At 40.3% G+C, this 21,785-nt stretch overlaps 1 protein-coding gene across 4 annotated transcripts in view; it reads left to right on the top strand.

Annotated features, from left to right (window-relative positions):
* C3AR1 (complement C3a receptor 1) overlaps positions 1-21,767 on the top strand; it is a 70,139-nt gene extending 48,372 nt beyond the window's left edge. The window contains exons 2-3 of one of the 4 annotated variants that reach the window (XM_046011158.1): positions 4,041-4,191; positions 17,746-21,767. In XM_046011158.1, the coding sequence (XP_045867114.1) occupies positions 17,758-19,206 (1,449 nt within the window). In that variant the 5' untranslated portion in view covers positions 4,041-4,191; positions 17,746-17,757 and the 3' untranslated portion in view covers positions 19,207-21,767. Of the gene's footprint in view, positions 1-4,040; positions 4,192-12,743; positions 12,944-17,745 lie in introns of those variants that run through there. The other 3 variants (XM_046011159.1, XM_046011160.1, XM_046011161.1) reach the window with 3 other exon arrangements.
* Positions 21,768-21,785: the final 18 nt, after the last annotated feature.

Here is a 21,785-nt window from a genome sequence, read left to right as displayed (position 1 = left end):
AAAGAAAGGGAAACTGTTTCTCATTTTATATACTTCTTTATACTACTGTTGTGATAACAAACTTGTACCAGTAAATCAAGAACCATACATATAAAATTTCAATACATAAAAATGAAACTACATGTTATTTATGAAGTCATACATATGTAATAAAACTATAAAAGCCATTAAGGGGAAAAGTGGTTATCTCTGGGGAAAGAGAGAGCTAAAAGATTTGGGGAAGAAGGAGTAATTATCTTTTAAAAGTATCTGAAGTAAACAGCATAATATCAAAACCTTAGTAAAGATGATTAGTCACAAGTTGATAGAGCTGATGCAAATTCTATTTTTATATACTTATTCACCTATCTTAAATATGTCATCATAATAAAATAGAGAATGGGTAATAATTTGGTCCCAGAGAGGTTTGCAGCAATAACTCATCCTTTGAGAATCTCCACTCCATCTCAAGGACATGAGGCATGTGGCAGGTGTGGGATGTAATTAGGAAAAGGATCAGATGCTACAGCTAAATATATCTGATTTTCCTCCCAACTCTGTCGTCTCATACTGCACCAATTACATTTACCAAATGTAAATCCAACAGAAGCAATTTCTAGTCCCTACTATAGTTACTCTGTAGATAATTTTGCAAAGATCACAAGTAGGCAGAGAGGCAGGCAGAGAGAGAGAGGAGGAAGCAGGCTGTCCACAGAGCAGAGAGCCCGATGCGGGGCTCGATCCCAGAACCCTGGGATCATGACCTGAGCCGAAGGCAGAGGCTTTAACCCACTGAGCCACCCAGGCGCCCCTGTAGATAATTTTCTAAGGAAATACTTGATTTCCAGAGTAATCTCCTTATTGAGTGAAGAGTTTTGGAAGACATCCCTCATGACACAACTAGTCACAAAAATTTTTTAAATTGGTCCATATCCAAGGATGTGGGGCAATGGAACTGGTGGGAGTTTGGCTGTTTCTAGTAAAGTTGAACATGGTCATACCTGGAGTACTCCACCGAAGTAAGCGACTTCTGCATATGTTCACTAGGTACAAACATACAATCAGGGGCTGGATGTTATTAGGGAAAATGCACAAGAATTTTGTTGCAACATTGTTTACCATTTATGACCATTTACAAAATAAATGTCCACCATGAGAACAAATCCACTTGGGTATATTGGTATAATAAGACAGTGTAAACAGTGAACCTGAATGAACTACTCACGATGTGCAGCAAAAGGGATAGATCACAAAAACAGAATGTTGGTTGGGGAAAAAAGAAAAAAGTCAGTTAATGAAACTCGATTGTCCATTTGGGCAATATTCAAAAATGAAAAAATCTAAAATTGTATGGTTTTGGGAAATACATTTCGGTGGCAAAGCCATTTTCAAAATGAAGGGAAATGATAAATACCAAATTCCCAATTGTGGATATTGGGAGTCAGTGGGGGGAGGAAGATTAAGGTGGGCACAGAGTGTGCTTGAATGATAGTGATAGCATTCTACTTTTAAAACAGGATGAAAAATTGGATGATAAACTCATGATAGTCATTTCATTATTATTTAAAATGTACATATTCGGGGTGCCTGGGTGATTCCTTCATTAATTGGCTGCCTTTGGCTTAGATCATGATCCCAGGGTCTTGGGTTCAAGCCCCCATCAGGCCCCCTGCTGATTGGGAAGCCTGCTTCCCACTCCCACTCCCTCTGATTGTGTGCCCTCTCTCACTGTGTCTCTCTCTGTCAAATAAATAAATAAAAATCTTTTTTTTTAATGTACGTATTAATTACAGAATTTTCCAAATGTATTATATACCTCACAATACATTTAAAATGTGATATGTGAAGCAGCTAAGTTGTTAGTTATTGATTCCAACAATAAACATTCTGTATGGCAACAATAATGGTATTAACTGATATATGGCACCTTGAAAATTACAAAATGCGGGGTACCTCAGTGGGTCAGTTAGTTAAGCCTCTGATTCTTAATTTCAAAGTCATGGGATGGAGTCCTGGGTTGGGCTCGTGCTCAGCAGGGAGTCTGCTTGGAGATTCTCTCCCTCTCCCCCTACTCCTCCCCCTGCTCACATGCTCTCTTCCTCTCTAAAATACATCTTTTTTAAAAACTACAAAATGTGGGGCACCTGAGTGGCTCAGTCAGTTGAGTATCTGCCTTTGGCTCAGGTCATGATCCCAGGCAGGCTCCCTGCTCAGTGGGGAGTCTGCTTCCCCTTTCCCTCTGCCTGCTGTCTCCCCCCACCCCCCGCCCCGCTGGTTCTCTCTGTCAAATAAATACATAAAGTCTTAAAAATTAAATAAATAAATAAATACAAACTACAAAATGCTTTCACGTACACGATCTCATTTATTTCTCACAACAGTCTTGGCTGGTCGGTAGTAGTATCCCTATTTTCATCAAAAATATGCTGAGATACAGAAAGAGCTATTGATTTGGTCGTTTAATATTTAAATGTCAGGAAAAGAACGCCTTACCTTTCTGGTACTAACACAATAGCTGCTCATAATTTACATTTATGTTCGCATGTATTATTAGTAATACTGTGTGCCTGGTGGGTTATACTAATGACGAACGATTACTGAATGCTGAATACTATTTCACAAGCTGATGTGCAATTTAGCATTAATCCTCACAGCAGATAGGTACTATCATTACCCTGCTAGTTTTACAGGTGGAGAAACTGACACACTGTGATTAACTAACTTGTCTACTGTCACAACTGGCAAACAGATCTAAATGTCTCCAAGACCCAGTCCTTAACCAGCATGCAACTCTGCCTCTGTAATCCCCCTTTTTTTTTTTAGGAGGGAAGAGGGAGATGGGAGAGGGAAGGGCAGAGAAGGAGGGAGAAAGAGATTCTTAAGCAGGCTCCACGCTCAGTGTGAGCCCAGCACCGGCCTTGATCTCACAACCTTGAGATCACAGCCTGAGGCGAAATCAAGAGTCAGATTCTTTTTTTTTTTTCTCCCTAAATCAATTCTTCAGTCACAGCTTTTTTTTTTTTTTTAAGATTTTATTTATTTATGTGACAAAGATCACAAGTAGGCAGAGAGGCAGGCAGAGAGAGAGGAGGAAGCAGGCAGCTCACTGGCAGAGAGCCCGATGCGGGGCTCAATCCCAGAACCCTGGGATCATGACCTGAGCCGAAGGCAGAGGCTTTAACCCGCTGAGCCACCCAGGTGCCCCTCAATTTCTTTTTATTTTTTTTTTATTTTTTTATTTTTTTTTAAAGATTTTATTTATTTATTTGACAGAGAGAGAGATCACAAGTAGGCAGAGAGGCAGGCAGAGAGAGAGGAGGAAGCAGTCTCCCTGCGGAGCAGAGAGCCCGATGCAGGGCTCAATCCCAGAACCCTGGGATCATGACCTGAGCCGAAGGCAGAGGCTTTAACCCACTGAGCCACCCAAGCGCCCCAAGAGTCAGATTCTTAACCAGCTGAGCCACCCAAGCACCGCTGCCTCCGTAATTTTTTCTTCTCCCTCCAACCTCTCCATCCAGTTAATGGGCAGAATATGCAAGACTTTTGGCAATTCCAGGAGATCCTCATTATTATGAATTTTATATGTGTGAATTTGCCTATTTGCTTAAATTTATTTGTAACCTCAAGATCGATAGTCCCCAAACCTTTCACAGTTATTCTTGGACACACAAAGTGGCAGAAAATTTGACTCACTGGAAATGCACATATTCAGCTGAGATTAAGGCACTACAAGGTAGTGCTGTACCTTCTTGTTTCATCTCTCATATATTTTTTTTAAGGTTTTATTTTTATTTGCAAGAAGGAGAGTGTGGGGTGGGGGTGGCAGGGATCAGGCAGAAGGAAATAGAGAAGCAGACACCCCACAGAGTAGGGAGCCCAGTGCGGGGCTCTTATCCCAGGACCCTGAGATCATGACCTGAGCCAAAAGCAGATGCATAACTGACTAAGCCATCCAGGAGCCCCTCACCTCTCATATTTTAAACAAGTGCCGTCTGCAATCTATGTAGTGCCAAGGCTTTTGCATATTTATGGTTTTTCTTGGTGTTTTCTGTTTAAAACAGCTCCCCAAGCAGGGCACCTGAATAGCAGCAGAGAGAGAAGGAGAAGCAGACTTCTGCTGAGCAGGGACCCTGATGATGAAGGGCTCAATCCCGGGACTCCAGGATCATGACCTGAGCCAAAGACAGATGCTTAACCGACTAAGCCACCCAGGTGCCCCATCTTTATGATTTTCTTAACAACATTTTCTTTTTGCTTGCTTACTTTATTGTAAGAATATAACATATAATACATATACAAAATGTGTGTCGATCACTGTTTATTGGTAAAGCTTCTAGTCAATGGTAGACTGTTCACAGTTACATTAGGGGGAATCAAATATGACATGTGAATTTTCAGCTGTGTGGAGGGTCAGCTCTCCTAACTCCCGTGACGTTCAAGGATCAATGTATAGCGATCAGTTGACCAGAATGCTATGAAATCTGGATTTCCTCTAGCAGCAGTGGTTCAGAACTTGCCAATTCAGTGTTCTTGGTGACTTTGCGGAGCATAAACTGCCATGAATACTGAGAGAATAGAGCATTCATGCAGGAGCAAAGTGTCTAAGAGGATAGGCTCTGGAGGCCAGCTGTCTGGTTCGAATTCTGCCATTTACATAGTGGTATGAACATGGATAATTCATTATCCTCTTTGCAACTCAGTATCCTTTTTGACAACAAGATACTAATATTAGTACCTATCTCGTGACCGGGTGGTTGGGAGAGCTATATACATGAAACCAATGAAGAGCTTAGCACAGTGTCTGGTAGATAAACTCTCAGGGTGTAAGTTATTACTACTATTGGTACTACTTTACATTTGAAACAAGAGTTACAATGTTCGTTTAGGTTAAGATAAGCACTGACACATTGATTTTCAGTATTTCAGAAGCTATACAACAGAGAACATAATAACTAAAATGGAGTTACCAGGGCTCCTGGGTGGCTCAGTCATTAATCCTCTGCCTTTGGCTCAGGTCATGATCCCAGGTCCTGAAATGGAATAACACACTGGGCTCCCTGCTCAGTGGGAAGCCTGCTTCTCTCTCTCTCTCTCTCTCTCTCTTTCTCTCTGTGTCAAATAAATAAATAAAATCTTTCTTAAAAATTAAAAAATAAAATGGAGTTACCATTCTAACACGATTTTTCCCTCAATGACTGGCAAATGTGACAAATATATAAGGAATATCTCATCTGAAATGGCCACGTGTGATATTGTGATTTATAATAAGAAATATGTATCTTGATCTCTGCCCCCAGTTCTTTACGCAGAGCTCCTAAAACCCTTGTAACTTCCTAAGTGATAAGAGCATTAGGAGCTATATATTGGGTCTTTGAACTGGATTCCCGACTCAAGGCTCCTGAAACTCTTGTCACCTCCGGGTGACAGGAGTGACTTTTGTTTATGAGGCAGCTCTGGGTAGGCTTCCAGATGGCTCCCAGATGAGGGTTCTGGAGAGACAAAGCCATGATTCGAAGCTTGAAATTTTCTGTCCCATCCCCCATCCTCCTTGAGAAGCTAGAAGAGTGGGGAAAGGAGTTAATAATTGATCACACCTGTGTGAGAAAAATGCCATAAAAATCCAAAAAGTATGAGATTCAAAGAACTTCCAGGTTGGTGAGCACAGCCACACTGGGAAGGTGACATGTCCCACCTCATCAGGGGCAGAAGTTCATAGGGCTATCACCTATGTATCTCTTCATCTAACTGTACACATGTATTCATCTTGTATTCTTTAATAAACTGATAAACATAAGTATGAGTTTCCCTCAGTTCTGTGAACCACTATAGTAAATAAAGCAACCCAAGGGGGAGGAGGTCATGGGAATGTCCAGTTTGTAGCCATGGGGCAGAGAAGTCATGAGTAATCACGGGACCTGCCCCTTGCCATTAGCACCTGAGGTGAAGAGCAGTCCTGTGGGACTCAGTCCTTAATCTGTGGGATGAAACACTATCTCCAGGTAGATGGTGTGGAATTGAGTTAAACTGACACCAGCTAGTCTCACAGAATTGTTTGATGCGGCAAGAAAAAAAAAAAAAAAAAACGCAGGTGTGGTGACCAGAAGTGTCAGAAATGAAATGTTGGCTGCATGAAGGAGATACACAGAAAAGGGAGAAGTGGGTTTGTTTTTTTTTTCCCTACCAGAGGGGAACACTGGGTGGTTTCCCAACACAGTACCACCACGTTCTGTTGCCTTTTACTGAAGATGACATGGGGAAGAAAAGAGGAAGAAGAAAAGAAATGAAGACATTTTCTTTTTCTGTTTTTTATTTTTATGTTCAGCTAGCCAACATGCAGTGCATCATTAGTTTTTGAAGTAGTGTTCAACAATTTGTCAGTTGCGTATAACACCCAGTGCTCATCGCAACACGTGCCCTCCTGAATGCCCATCACCGCTTTCTAAATAATGCACAAGTAGGATAGCAAACATACAAAATCCACCAAAATTTACTCAACAAGTTATGTAGACTTACACTTAGGAGAGCTATCTTTTCCTCAACAGTCCTGAATCCTGTCCCCACCAAAAAACAGGGGCCATAGGGACTATGGCTTCTCATCAGATTAGATAAAGCACAAACCAAAAGCTTGTCCCCTTGTCCACTTTCAGTTTCACCAAATGAAAGCCCCAAAGGGTGTTCGTGGAAAATGTGGGTGGACTCAGTTTCCTTCCCCTTCAATCTCCCTCTCTTGGCTATCCTAAGTACATACTATAATGGAAAAATAATAACAAATAAATCAGTAGTGGAAACATTTACTTTTCTTTAAACCACTCAGATCTGAATGATTTATCATGCCAAACTTGACTGACTTCTTTCAAGATCTAGGCATACGTGCATCAGATATTTTGATGGGATTAACAGTTTTTTGTTTTGTTTTTTTTTTGCTTTATTTACTTTTCAACTGAATTGCTTTCCTTTCTGGGTGACTTTCTTCTTCAATTTGTTTCCCTTCTTGGTTCTACTATAACTATGTGCTAGAGGAAGAAGGGAGTACATCTAATCCACATTCCTGAAGGGCCATGGGCTAGGATTTGATTTGACAGAAAGGACATGACTTAACAATGGGAAAAGAACATTCCGTAAGTTATTTGTTACATGTCCAAGCTGGGAGAATGGTTGTGATATAATAGGCAATACTGGAAGCCACGTAATTTTTTTGGCATAATAATTACTAACATTTATTGAGTCCTTATGTGCCAACTCTCTTTCAAGGGCTTGGCATGCATTTATTAACTCCTAACAATCCTATAGAGTACAGTGAATAGTCCCCTAAATCAGTCATTGCCCAGCCAGGAAAAGAGAAACCATTGTAGGTACATCAAACAGGGTATTTAATATTAGGACCTGGTTACGAAAGTGTTGGGAGGCTAGAGGGATAAAAGACGAGGAGATGATAGAATTGTGGGTGACTGATCCCCTAGAATTGGAGAAGCGTGTCACTTAGAATGGGCAAGTATGCCTTTGGCTTTAAGGTTGAGGGCTCTTGCTGCTGTCCCAGGCATCTAAGAATGCATAGGTCTGAGGAACCAGTAATCCCACGAGAGCCCACAGGAGCGAGCAGCTGCCTCAGCCACGTGTCCCATCTCCTTTGCGGGAGTTACCACAGTTGTCTTCTGCTACAGAGCCAGAAGCTAAAGGATTCCCTTTTCAATCAATCTTTTTCTGTATGTGTATGTGTGTGTGTGTGTGTGTGTGTGTGTGTAATATAGTTATACATATAGTTTTAATGTTTAGTCTGTTTTATGGTGTTTGTTCTTTTTTACTTTTAAAACAGATTTGCGGGGCACCTGTGGCTGTCCTTTAAGTGGCCGACTTGATTTCACCTCAGGTCATGATCTCAGTGCATAAGATCAAACTCATGACAGGCTCCCTGCTGGGTGTGGAGTCTGCTTAAAATTCTCTCTCTCCCTCTCCCTACCCCACCCCCACCCCACTCACATGTGTACACACACTCACTGTCTCTCATATAAATAAACAAATAAGTAAATAAATAAATAATAAAATAGATTTGCAATCCTGGGCACCTGGCTGCCTCAGTCAGTGGAGCATGTGGCTCTTGATCTCTGGTTTGGAGTTTGAGCCCCATGTTGGGCTTAGAGATTAGTTAATACACCAATTAAATAATAAAAAAAAAAAAGATTTGCAATCATTGTGAACAAACGAAGTTCCAGAATTGAATGCAATGCTTCCCTTTACCTTTCACCGTCCAATAGCACACGAGCATAGCCCTTCTGGGAAAGCCTATTCAGAATTCCACTGGAGAGAAGGTCTAGGAAATGTGGTGCCCAGGCTTCCAATAGAGAGATAGTAAGGAAAGATGGGAATGGGCTTCAGTTCAATAGATAAAATCTGATGCAGTCCCCGTTTTGCAGGTGAGGAGATGAAAATGGAGTTTAAATCATTTCTGTACAGTCACACAATGAACTGGCAAAGCTGGGACTCAAACTCAGTCTTCATCGAAGTCCTTAAGGGCAGAAATTTTGTTGTATGTTTATTTTTTAATTCTCTCAGGCAAAACAGGCCAGAGGTTCTACGATTCCAAAGTTTTTAATTTGGCCAGGTGAATACAAATTGCCATCACTGAAAATGTAGAATTAATCAGTAGTTCATAAAAGGTTTTAATATGACTGACTTTGTAATATATATTCAAGATTCCATTCTTTCTAGAGCATCTAATCTCTGCTTAGATGTTTATAATTTAGAATTCAAAATGAACAAAACATGGGGATGACTGATGGTTCAGTCAGTTAAGCCTCCAAATCTTGATTTTGGCTCAAGTCATGATCCCAAGGTCCTGAAATTAAACCCCGCGTCAAGACCTGTGTTGGGCTCCATGCTCACTGGGGAGTCTGCTTGTCTCTCCCTCTCTCTCTGCCCATTCTCCTGCTTGTGCTCTCTCTCTCAATCTCAACAAACAAAATGTTAAAGAAAAAAAAAAGAGCAAAAGATAACCACAGAAGTTTCCCCAATTTTTCAACATTACAACACAAAACAGCTAGTACTTTATAAGAAGGGACAGAAGAGGGGCACCTGGGTGGCTCAGTGGGTTAAGCCTCTGCCTTTGGCACAGGTCATGATCCCAGGGTCCTGGCCCAGGGTCCCGCATCAGGCTCTCTGCTCAGCAGGATCAGGCTCTCTGCTCAGCAGGGAGCCTCCTTCCCCGTCTCTCTCTGCCTGCCTCGCTGCCTACTTGTGATCTCTGTCTGTCAAATGAATAAATAAAATCTTAAAAAAAAAAAAGAAGGGACAGAAGACATCTAGAAGCACGAGAACTATTTACATGATGTTTTCAATAATTTCCTTCCTGATCTGAAATCTAAGGATCACACCTAGAAGTTCTCTAACTGGTTTTAATTGCTTTATAATCTTTAGAAAGACAGGAATTGGTAAAACTGAATCCACTTGAGAAACAACCTTAAAGACTCTTACATCTTTGAATTATATTCGAAAGTCAACGTCCTTTTCAACCACATATTCATTCATTCATTCATTCCCATGTGTTAAACAAGAATGTAGCAGGCACTGGACATAGAAACAAAGTCATGACCTCATAGGGCAGAGAAACATAAAATGTTATTTTTTCTGCACTACAAGGGCCTGTAAAATTTCTACCCATCTTTAAAGTCTAGCTCAAGTGCTACCTCTTCAGTGGTCTGTTTGCTTCAGTAAGAATTAGCATTTCTCTCGTGTTTCTGGGCACATTGGAAACCTCCCAGCAGCCCCCCCCTTTTTTTTAACTGGATAAAATTTTTTATTTTTTTATAGAAAGATTTTTTAAGTATTTTTTAACAGATAATGTATTACTTGTTTCAGGGACACGAGTCTGTGAATCATCAGTCTTACACAATTCACAGCACTCACCATAGCACATACCCTCCCCAGTGTCCATCACCCAGCCAACCCATCCCTCCCACGCCCCTCCACTCCAGCGACCCTCAGTTTGTTTCCTGTGATTAAAAGTCTCTCATGGTTTGTCCCCCTCTCTGGTTTTGTCTTGTTTCATTTTTTTCCTCTCTTTCCTTATGATCCTCTGCCTTGTTTCTCAAATTCCACATATGAGTGAGATCATATGATACTGTCTCTGATTGACTTATTTCATTTAGCATATCTTCTAGTTCCATCCACATCTTTGCAAATGGCAAGATTTCATTTTTGATGGCTGCATAATATTTCTGTGTGTGTGTGTGTGTGTGTGTGTGTGTGTGTGTGTGTACACATATATACACATCTTCTTTATCCATTCATCTGTTGATGGACATCTAGGTTCTTTCCAAAGTTTGGCTATTGTGGACATTGCTGCTATAAACATTCGGGTGCTCATGCCCCTTCGGATCAATACATTTGGGTCTTTGGGGTAAATACCCAGTAGTACGATTGCTGGGTTGTAGCTCTATTTTCAACTTTTTGAGGAACCTTCATACTGCTTTCCAGAGTGACCCAGCAACCCTTATTATGTTATAATGATGTATGTGTTTCATTGCATCTGTATCTCCTACAGCACAAAGTATAGTGTCTGTGGTAGGAACAGAGTACATGTTTATGATACTGAACTTAATGATAAAGACCTTACCTTTTGCAAATGGAAAAGATGCTCTCAAAAAAAAAAAAAAAAGATATTCTCACCACTATCAGTGAAAGTATAAATTGATGGAATCTCTGTATCAGGAAATTATGTATCTTTCAAAAATGTAAATGCACATACTCTTAGACTTAACAGTTATAACTCTAGGAACCTATTCTACAAAAGTGTTCATAGATGTGTAAAATACAAAAGTACTCATTGGAGCATTGTTTGTAACTGCTTTAAAAGTTGATTTAAAAAAATAGGGCACCTGGTGACTCAGTCATTGAGCATCTATCTACTCTTCGTTTCAACTCAGGTCATGATGTCAGGGTGGTAAGATCGAGCCCTGGGTAGGACTCTGATCTCAACAGGGAGTCTGCTTGAGATTCTCTTTCCAACTCTCCCTTCCCCTCTGCCCCTCCCCCTGCTTATGTTTGAACCCTCTCTCTTTCTCTCTCTCCCTAAAATAAATAAATAAATCTTTGAAAAAAAAGAGTTGATAAAAACAGACTATTCATCAACAGAGGACTAATTGATTAAAGGGATAATATGGACCAATTTTAAAAAATATGATGTGGGGGCGCCTGGGTGGCCCAGTGGGTTAGGCCTCTGCCTTCAGCTTGGGTCATGATCCTGGGGTCCTGGGATCGAGCCCCGCATCAAGCTTTCTGCTCGGCGGGGAACCTTCTTTCCTCCCTCCCCCCCGCCTGCTGCTCTGCCTGCTTGTGATCTCTTTCTTTCAAATTAATAAATAAAATCTTTAAAAATAAAATGATGTGGACTACTATGTCCTGATATGAAAAGGTAAATAGAAAAAGCATAAGACAATATGTGTAATGTAATTGCATTTATATTTATGAAAGAGATTCCTCCAGGGAGTAACAATAGGATAGCTAGGTATTCTGGAAATTTTAGTTTTCATTTCATTTTAGTCCTTCTATATTTAAAGTTTTTTTTTTTAGCATGGGAATGAATTATTTTATGTATATATGTGTATATATATAAAATGTGTATATATGCACACTTATGATAATACTATCTTTTGGATGCTCACTATTTGGGCTTTCTGAATACCTTCATTATTCCATGTTTCCAAATACTAGATAAAAATTAAAAAAAAAAAAACAGAATATGGGGCGCCTGGGTGGCTCAGTCTTAACCCTCTGCCTTTAGCTCAGGGCATGATCCCAGGGTTCTGGGATTGAGCCCCTCATCAGGATCCCTGCTTGGCGGAGAGTCTGCTTCTCCCGCCCTCACTCTCCCTGCTTGTGTTCCCTCTCTTGCTGTATCTCTCTCTGTCAAATAAATAAATAACATATTTTTTAAAAAAACAGAATATAATTAATAGAACTATATGCACTAACATGGGAATATGTTCTGATATATTGTTAAGCAAAAAAGCAGGTCATAAAATCACATGTAAATTATAATCCCATTTTTGTTTGAAACTACCTTTTTAAAAGATATGTGTTCTACTTAGAACAAATTTACAAAGAATGAATGTGAAGCTATTAAAAATAGTTACTTCTAGGCAGTGGAATTGGAAATAAAAATTTTCATTCTTTTACCCTTTAACTTTTGTATTATTTCAATTAATCTGAAAAGAAATTTAAAAAATAAATAAATAAATTTTTTTAAAGTCTTTAAGGATCTACCCAGATCTTACTTCTACCTTAAGACTTTCCTAGATTGCCCCAGGCTAAATGGAGCCTTCCTGTTATGTTCTACTATTTTACTTCTACAGGCACTTCTGCCATGATAGTCTGGGTTGTATTGAAGGGGGATTTTTGGTGTGTATCGGTGATTACTCCTACTAGGTCGTGGATCTCTCAATATTAGAACATAGTTTAATTAATCTGATCTTGGAATGGCATGTTTCTTTACACATAATAAGCATTCAGGAGATGCTATTTGAGATTCTTGCATCAGGATTGTGCCAGTCACGCCTTCCAGCCACTCAGCACCCCACCCTCACATAGCATAGGATCATGTGTATGTGTTTCTAAAACGCAAGCAAAAACCTACCAAGTGAGAAGCTTATGTACAGAAGTACTCTCTCTTTAGCGATATTCTGTGTTCTGCAGAAAACAATTACGCCCTCCCACTTCTGCTTTTTTTTACTTTTCTTATCTGAAGCATTGAGGAGTGACTCACTTCAAAACTCATCCTGTGAAGTCAGATAGTAGTCAAAAGTGTGGAGTTTCCTCTGTCACCAGAAACGAAGAGAGGGAAGAGGAAGCGCTCAGCAAATTTCCTAAACATACTTCATAGCTTGATTGTGGGTAAGTGTGAGACCCACACAGGATTTTGGGGGACCTCCAGACCAGTGCTGAGGCCGTCAGCTACTGTCTCAGGTTTTTGGTAAGAAAACCTACATCCACCTGACAACTCGTGCTTCTTCTGCTTATTACTGATAATGATTTGAGGGTCATTATCTCCTCTTCCCCCCATTCCTCCCCCAACTTTTCTTTCTTTTGTTTTATCCCCATATCCTCTTTTCTTTTACTAAATATCCCACGTTCTAAATTTTCTTCATTCTTCATATTTTCATTCTAGAATAGTGAATTTTATGCCATTTTTCCTCTTAAATTGGCTATGTTTCTCTTTCTGAATTTTGAGTCCACCTTTTCACAATAGCTAATTTTTTTAATTTTATATGTATTTTTTCTCACCCCATTTTCCTCTTTTTTCTTTTATTCTTCTGCTTATTTTTAAAAAAAGATTTTATTTATTTATTTGACAGAGAAAGATCACAAGCAGGCAGAGAGGCAGGCAGAGTGAGAAGGGAAAGCAGGCTCCTGCTGAGCAGAGAGCCTGATGCGGGACTTGATCCCAGGACCCTGAGATCATGACCTGAGCTGAAAGCAAAGGCTTAACCCACTGAGCCTCCCAGGCACCCCTACTTATTCTTTATTGTTACCAACTCTGTCTCCCTATCATTAGTATTTGATTCTGGAATCTACTTTCTCATCCTGTTATAACTGAATTTTAGTTTCAGGATTGTCTTTATCCTTTTAACTACTTTTGGCCAATGTAGTATTGAAAACTAAAAGAGAAAGAAAGAAAGAACGGATTCTACCAGTCGTAAATGTAGAGGTATCTTTCAGCCGAAACACTTGGAGAAATGTAAAAAGTGATCTGGTTCATTCTGAAAGATTTTTAAGACTGATTTATACATACTTTCAAGGCAGATGATATGTGATATTTAAAATGTAGTTCATACCTATGGCTCTATTCATATTGGAATTTTGCTCTTTTTCTTTTTTTTTAAAGATTTATTTATTTATTTTAGTGGGGAGAGAGCACAAGGGGGTGTGGGCAGGGGCACAGGGAGAGAGTTTCCAGCAGACCCTGCCCAGTGTGGGGCTCGATCCCACGACCCTAAGATCATGATCTGAACCAAAGTCAAGAGTCAGTTGCTTAACAGAATGACCCACCCAGATGCCTTTCTTTTCCGTCTTTATTACTTCAGTTTGTGCAGCTCTCGGTACCTTTCCCTTGTTATTGTTAATAATAACAATACCAAAACCTTTTTAGTTCTGTGGTTCTTTGTAGTAGAAAGACTATTGGACTTAAGATCTTAGAACCCTCCTAGTTGTGAATATGTGACTGTCCCCTAATTTGCTGAGTTTCTGTGTCAAAAACTGCAAAATAAAACTAGAGACAAGGAAAAATAATTGCTAAGTTTCTTTGCAGTTCTAGCTTCTCTGATTCTATCCTTCTCTCAATGCTTCACGGATGCTGGCATGACTATGTATACTGGAGCAGGACAGTAGACCAGGGTAGCTGCCGTGCCCAGCAAGGAAAGAAGGGGTCCTGATAAGACTTGAGTATTTGAGGGGCGCCTGGGTGGCTCGGTGGATTAAGCCGCTGCCTTCGGCTCAGGTCATGATCTCAGGGTCCTAGGATCGAGCCCCGTGTCGGGCTCTCTGCTCTGCGGGGAGCCTGCTTCCTCCTCTCTCTCTGCCTGCCTCTCTGCCTACTTGTGATCTCTCTCTCTGTCAAATAAATAAAATAAAATCTTAAAAAAAAAAAACTTGAGTATTTAAGTGCATACGGCTACAGAGAGGGAGAATGAGAATCACTTCTTCTTTTCTATTATTTTGTTGACTTGGTTATTTTAACTTCTGCTAATCATGTAAGACCCTATGACAGCATTTGGTTAGCTCAGCAGAATTCCAAGTCACGAAAATATTTTGGGACTCTATGAAAGGAAACATAAAATGCTATTCTAGCCAGTAAGAACTGGAAACTGGAAACCAAAAGGAAGTTAGAAGAGACAGCATCTTTAATGGATTAAGTGGACAATAATAAAAATTTTAAATTTAGTTGAAAAAGAAAATAAAGTAAATCCCAAACATGAACATCCATGCAACTGAAGTCATCTTTGATCTTTATGTCATAGACTCCCTTGTGCTAACTTCAGTAGAACAAGCACTTAAGTAGAATAATCATTTTTACCATTATGAAATTTAAGGCCAGAATAATGGATAAGACAGCCATGACAATAATTATAATACAGGAGTGCCTGGGTGGCTCAGTCGCTAAGCATCTGCCTTTGGGTCATGTCATGATCCCAGGTTCCTGAGATCAAGCCCCGCATCGGGCTCCCTGCTCAGTGGAAAGTCTGCTTCTCCCTCTCCCACTCCCCCTGTTTGTGTTCCCTCTCTCGCTATGTCTCTCTCTGTCAAATAAATAAATAAAACCTTTTTAAAATAATAATTATTATTATACAAGGCAAAATGCTTCACTGCAGAGAATATGAAATTGAGATTCAACACATATACACACACACAAATTTAAGAGGTTGAAGAACTAATTTCTTATTGAGACTATAAGAGGAGGTTTCGAAGAATAACATTTGAGCTTATTTTGAGGAATGGCTAGAATTTCAACAGGTAGAGATTAAGGATGCAGGACAAAGGAGGTTAAGGTGAAGGACGTAATTCCAGACAGAAGTAAACAGCATTAACCAAAATGGTGAGTTGTTCAAGAAAGCTATAAAGTAGGGTGCACTTACGGGAGTCTGCGGAATTAGGGGACGGTAATGTCCAGAGGCCAAGAGAATGGAGTTGTGAATAAAGACAGAGAAAACAATGTTTGGATTTGTTACCTAGAAATAATTTTAGAGCTAACTTTACCCCGTGATGGGTCAGAAGGCAAATTACAAAGTGTTAAAAAATTACAAATTACAAAGGTTAAAAAGTGAGTGGTGAGAACAACAGACCCTGAGACAAGCTAGCATCCTTGACAAACTATGTTAAAAAAGGAGAGAGAGAGACTTAAACATAACATTTGGATGCAAAGTGTGATCCTAGATTGGCTATAACTGTGGATCAATCAGCTACAGAAGATGTTTTGGGATGGTGAGAAAAAAACTACGTCTAGAAAAAACTAGACAAAGACTGAGTATTCCTTAAGGTAAAATATTACTGCATAATGTGGAGACTAGCTGAAAAAAAGAAGTCAATTTATACAATATGCATGCCAGTTCATAGCAGCACTGTTCACAAGAGCTAAAAGATGAAAGCAATTCAGATGTCTATCAAGAGATGAGTGGGTAAGCAAAATGTGGGGTTTACATACAATGGAATATTATTTAGCCTTAAAAAGAAAGAAATTCTGACATATGCTACAACATGGATGAGCCTTGAGAACATTATGCCAAGGGAAAGAAACCAGGCACCAGAAGACAAATGCTGTACAATTCCATTTATATGAGATGTCTAGAGTAGTCAAATACAAATAGTAACAGAAAGTAGCCTGGTGGTTTGCCAGCGGCTGGGGGAAGAGGGAAGTGGGGAACCATTGTCTAATAGAATTAGAGTTTCAGTTTTACAAGGTGAAAAAATTGTGGAGGTTAATTGTACAATAATGTGAATATACTTGATACTGCTGAACTTTATACTTAAAAAATGGTTAGAATGGTAAATTTTGCGTTCTGTATTTGCGTTATGTATTTTCCCATAATTAAAGAATTTTTAAAGATGCACAGACTAATCAAGTTTTGTTAAATTTTGATTAATATGCATACACATATACATATATGTATATATGTGCAAATGTACGTGTATATATTCATGAATAACATTTTTAAAAAACAAGAAAGAAAAGACGGGTGTTGAGGGAATCGATGCTGAGAGGGTAAACAGCTCTTGAGAAATTGGAAAGCAAAAGGAAAAGATGTGGTTATATCTAAAGACATAACTGGGGGCGGCACCTGGGTGGCTCAGTTGGTGAAACAGCTGCCTTCAGCTCAGGTCATGATTAGAGAGTCCTGGGATTGAGCCCCACATCAGCTCCCTGCTCAGCAGGGAGCCTGCTTCTCTCTCTTCTCCTTGCTCGTGCTCGCTCTCTCGATATCTCTCTCTTTCTTTCAAATAAATAAATAATCTTTTTTATCTTTTTATTAAAAAGTAAAGATACAAGTGAGTCTACATTACCTTTTATTGTGGTAGTGAGTCATTGAAAATCTGGTGGAGGGATTGGATGGACCTTCTGCCCTCATAGAAATGAGTCTATGCAACCTTAAAATCTTACATACTGTTTGAGGTGGTGATGGAGCTCCATAAAGCCTTTTTGTGGATCGAAAGCTGGGAACCTCTGGTCTAAAGTTATTGTTCATCCATTTTGCTTATTTGGGGTTTTTTTTTTTTTGGTCTTGTTTTGTTTTCTAAGATTATTTATTTATGTGACACAGAGAGAGAGAAAGAGAGAGAGAGAGAGAGCGCACAAGCAGGGGGAGTAGCAGGCAGAGGGAAAAGCACAATGTGGGGCTTGATCCCAGGACCCAGGGATCATGACCTGAGCCAAGGGAAGACACTTAACCGACTGAGCCATCCAAGAGCCCTGCTTGTTTTTAGTAGGGAACACTGGGTAAGGAAAGGAACAAGTGCAGAATGTAATATTGGAATTGCAAGAAAGAGGAGAAATGTACATTGACAGGAACTTCCAAATGAAATTATGATTTTGGTACACATTTAAATTGACATGGTAGATTTTAACAATCACAGAATGTTTTCGTGTGGCCCAGGGTGAAGTCAAGGAATACAGACTAAAACAGGGGCCTCTGTAGTCTACAGCATTATGTGGGAGGGTTGTAATTCTAAGGATATGCTTTTTAAGAAAAAGATAGTCTTTAATATTATTGCTTATATTTTTAGAGAAGTTCAGCAATGGAGCCTTCCTCCAATGATAACAATTCAACTGGCCTACCCTCACAGCCCTGGTACGAACCCCAAGTCATTCTCTCCATGGGCATTCTCAGCCTCACTTTCTTACTGGGGTTGCCAGGCAACGGGCTAGTGCTGTGGGTGGCTGGCCTAAAGATGCAGCGGACAGTGAACACCGTTTGGTTTCTCCATCTCACGCTGGCTGACTTCCTCTGCTGCCTCTCGTTGCCCTTCTCCCTGACTCACTTGGCTCTGCAAGGACACTGGCCCTATGGCTGGTTCCTGTGCAAGCTCATCCCCTCCATCATCATCCTCAACATGTTTGCCAGCGTCTTCCTGCTGACTGCCATTAGCCTGGATCGTTGTCTTTTGGTCCTCAGGCCAGTCTGGTGCCAGAATCACCGCAAGGTGAGGACAGCCTTCGCTATCTGTGGATGTATATGGATGGTGGCTTTTGTAATGTGTATACCCGTATTCGTGTACCGGGAAACATTTACTGTAGATGACCATTACATGTGTGGCTACAATTTTGGTCCCTATAGCTCCTTTGGTTATTCAGACTTCACCAGTGATCTACTGGAAAATGGGTCTCTTGACAACTCCACTGCGCAGCTGCCTGGAGAAATAGATGAGGGATTAGAGTCTTTTTCGTTACAAACAAATGATCTTCCTTGGACAGCCACCACTATCGTCTATTCTCAAACATTTCAAAGAACTTCTGGAGAGTCACTCCCTGTGGATTCAGTGAAATTATCTAATCAATATCCATATTATAATTTACTTGCTGGTGAGGTCTCATCTATAAGCCCCAGTGGGTTTCCTGTTGAAGATCGCAGAACTAACCCACCAGATAACTCTGATAGTTTTCTCTCTACAGATTTAGAGCTTTATTCTGGTACTTCCAGCAACTCCTTATACGCATATGAGCTATTCCGAAATCTCCAGGATTATGATCTAGGCCAGTTTTCATACGACAATCAAGTACCAACACCCCTGATGGCAATAACCATCACTAGACTACTGGTGGGTTTCCTTCTTCCCTTTATGGTCATGGTCACCTGTTATGGTCTCATTATCTTCCGAATGCGACGGGGCCGCTTCACCAAGTCTCGGACCAAAACCTTGCGAGTGGCCATGACTGTGGTGGTTGTCTTCTGTGTCTGCTGGGCTCCATACCACATTACTGGAGTCCTATCATTGTTTTTTGACTCAGAAACTCCCTTTGGAGAAGCTCTGCTGTCTTGGGACCACGTGTCCCTTGCTCTAGCATCTGCCAATAGTTGCTTTAATCCCTTCCTCTATGCCCTCCTGGGAAAAGATTTCAGGAAGAAAGCCAAACAGTCCATGAAGGGCATTCTGGAGGCAGCCTTCAGTGAAGACCTCACACACTCTACCAGCTGTCCCCAAAGCAAAGTCTTTTCGGAAAGAAACAGTATCAGTACACCTGTGTGAAGATACGGAGCTGTGGACCCAAGCCAAGGTTCTTAGGTATTCACCCGGTGTGATTTGTTTCTGAAGCAACAAGTGGTGTTGTGAGCAGGGGATTCTAGAAGCCATCCAAGAATCAATCCATAGGTTCTCAAAGTATGGTCTGAGACTAGAAGCTTCTGCATCACCTGGTAACTTGTTAGAATCACCTAGAAACTTGATGAATCAGAATCTCCGGGGGTGAGGCCCAGCAAGTGTTTTAATGAACTCTCGTGTTTCTGATGAATGCTAAATTTGAGACTCATCCCCCAAATTAGTGTATTTCTATCCCAAACTAAGCCAGTGAGATCAGGGAGAACCTAGTCTGTTTTAAAATGATTTTGCCGTCATGAACTTTTTTCTTTGGGAGTGTCCAAATCCCCTCCCAGATGCAATTTAAAACCATTTTGTCTAATCTTACATGAGTGAACAATCATCATCTCTTTTTGGCTTTGTTGTGGGGGTGGAGATGTTTTCAAATGAAAACATGGTGCAAAAAGACAAAGTCCACGAAAACAAGCAGTTATGAGATGGAATCTGGAGCAGAGTACAATGTCAGATGCTTGCTATGTGCAATACTCCTGGATACGGGACATGGGAATTCCACGTTTCCACTGTTACTACTGAATAGGCATCTATTGTGTAAAGACAGGCTGCTAAGGCATCTGAAAACTTAGTCATAAAATGGCACGTAAGCTGTGGTTTGGGGAGTTTTCTATTTGTTTACTTAGTCTGCCTATTGATAGAACCATCTCTCTTCCATTCCCTTTCTTAAGCTCCTTTATTCCTTTATTTCTCCCCTGCCTCTAAATCTTCTTCTGTATTAGACTTTGTGCACCTAATAACCTCTAATTTCTTAAGATTCAAATTGCTCCCCTTCTCTTGCTTGAAACTAATATTCCCTGAGAAACTCGTTTCCAGTGAGAAGAGGAGGAGGGTGGAGGATGGAGCAGTAACCCTTGAATTCACTGCACAGTGACTGAGTACCCTCAGGAATGCCATCAAACTTTGTAAAGCATGGCTACGCTTGTGTATCATTCACCAGGTATATCTTTGGGTTTTTGAAATGAATTTTTATCTTTCCCAAAGTAACAGATGCATGTAATTTAAAGAGAACCCGAGGCTTATAATGAAATATAAAGTTTCCTGCCCCTCTCTGCCCAACCAATCCCTCCTCCCACTCCCATCTCCCAGAAATAACACTTGCAACAATTTTAGACATTTCTTCTGGTATTTACCATAACAATCATGTGCCTATGCAGCTAGTTTTCATACACATGATAACATCACTTCTTGTCTTGAAAGATGGATTTTATCCACATTCATACTTTTTGCTTATCCATCATCCTAATACTCATTAATTACCGTATTTCAGTTGGCTCCTGACCACACTTTCTTCTGTTCTGTGGATCCATCCCAACCCCACATACAGCTTTCCTTCCATCCTTTCATTTAAAAAAAAAAAAAAGTTATTTAACCCTATCACCTTCTCATTTGTCTGTGTATTTAAACTTTATTGTGTTAAGCTTCTAAAATCTCAGGGTTCTTGTACTATAATATAGCCTCCCCTGGGTGGAATATAATTATTTAATCTAAAAAAAAGAGAAAATGAGATGTTTAGACTTGCAAGGCACTATTATTTGTTCAGTGATTGGGGTGAGGCTTTGGACTACAAATAAGTAATAACGTGCTATGCAGAAAAATTGCAAATCACTGAGAAGTCGTTCATGTGTGAGGTAACAATGTGTGACATGATGTAAGATTTGCAACGCCACCTTCCAATGTAATCGTCTTATGTATTTGACATAAATACATAATTTATTTCCACTTGCTTTCTTGTGGTTCCTTGTAAGACTGGGATTCATGGATCCTCTTAATTGTTGGATACTCAGAATATGTCATAATCTCTGAACATACAGCAAATCATAGTAGGCAGCTGGAGGCTTGCTATAATGGCAATTAGCTAGGATCCTGAAGTCCCAACGGGTCTCACAAGACCCGGATGTAAGTCCCAAACTTCTGCATTTAGTGTACAGGATATTGGGGTGATGGCACAGTTATAAGATTCCATAGTTGCTATCACTGGATTCCCTTTGAGAGTTCCATCCCTGGGAAACGTATTCTGAAAACAAAATCTTAACAATTGGAATTCCCTCTTTTCTTATGAAAAACTCTGGTAAGTACCTGTGAGTATTTGCCAGGAAGTCCCAGATGGAGATCCAACTCCTCCCAAAATTGTAGTATCTCTGATCTTTGAAATATCCTAGAACACAGGCAAGGTGACCTAGTCCACACACCAAGCTACAAGGGGTAACTGCCTCTCCCAACATTATTTCACTGTATTTAATAGCATGGGGCGGGGGGGGAAGCAATGTTAAATGCCTGTTTTTTAATTCTTCTTTCCCAGCAATCTTACAAAACAAATCCAAGATCAACTGATTGGACCCAGAGGTGGGAGGCAGAGAAAGGGTACAAGGCTAGTTGAAGACAAATGCTTCCCCCTTCCTGCCTCCTACCCTGGCAAAAAGAAATCTGAGACCAGCACCAGTGAGATTAAACCATAA

This window comes from Meles meles, chromosome 7 (assembly GCF_922984935.1).
Source record: "Meles meles chromosome 7, mMelMel3.1 paternal haplotype, whole genome shotgun sequence".
NCBI classification, from domain to species: Eukaryota; Metazoa; Chordata; class Mammalia; order Carnivora; family Mustelidae; genus Meles; species Meles meles.
This window is presented reverse-complemented; position numbering and strand designations above follow the sequence as displayed.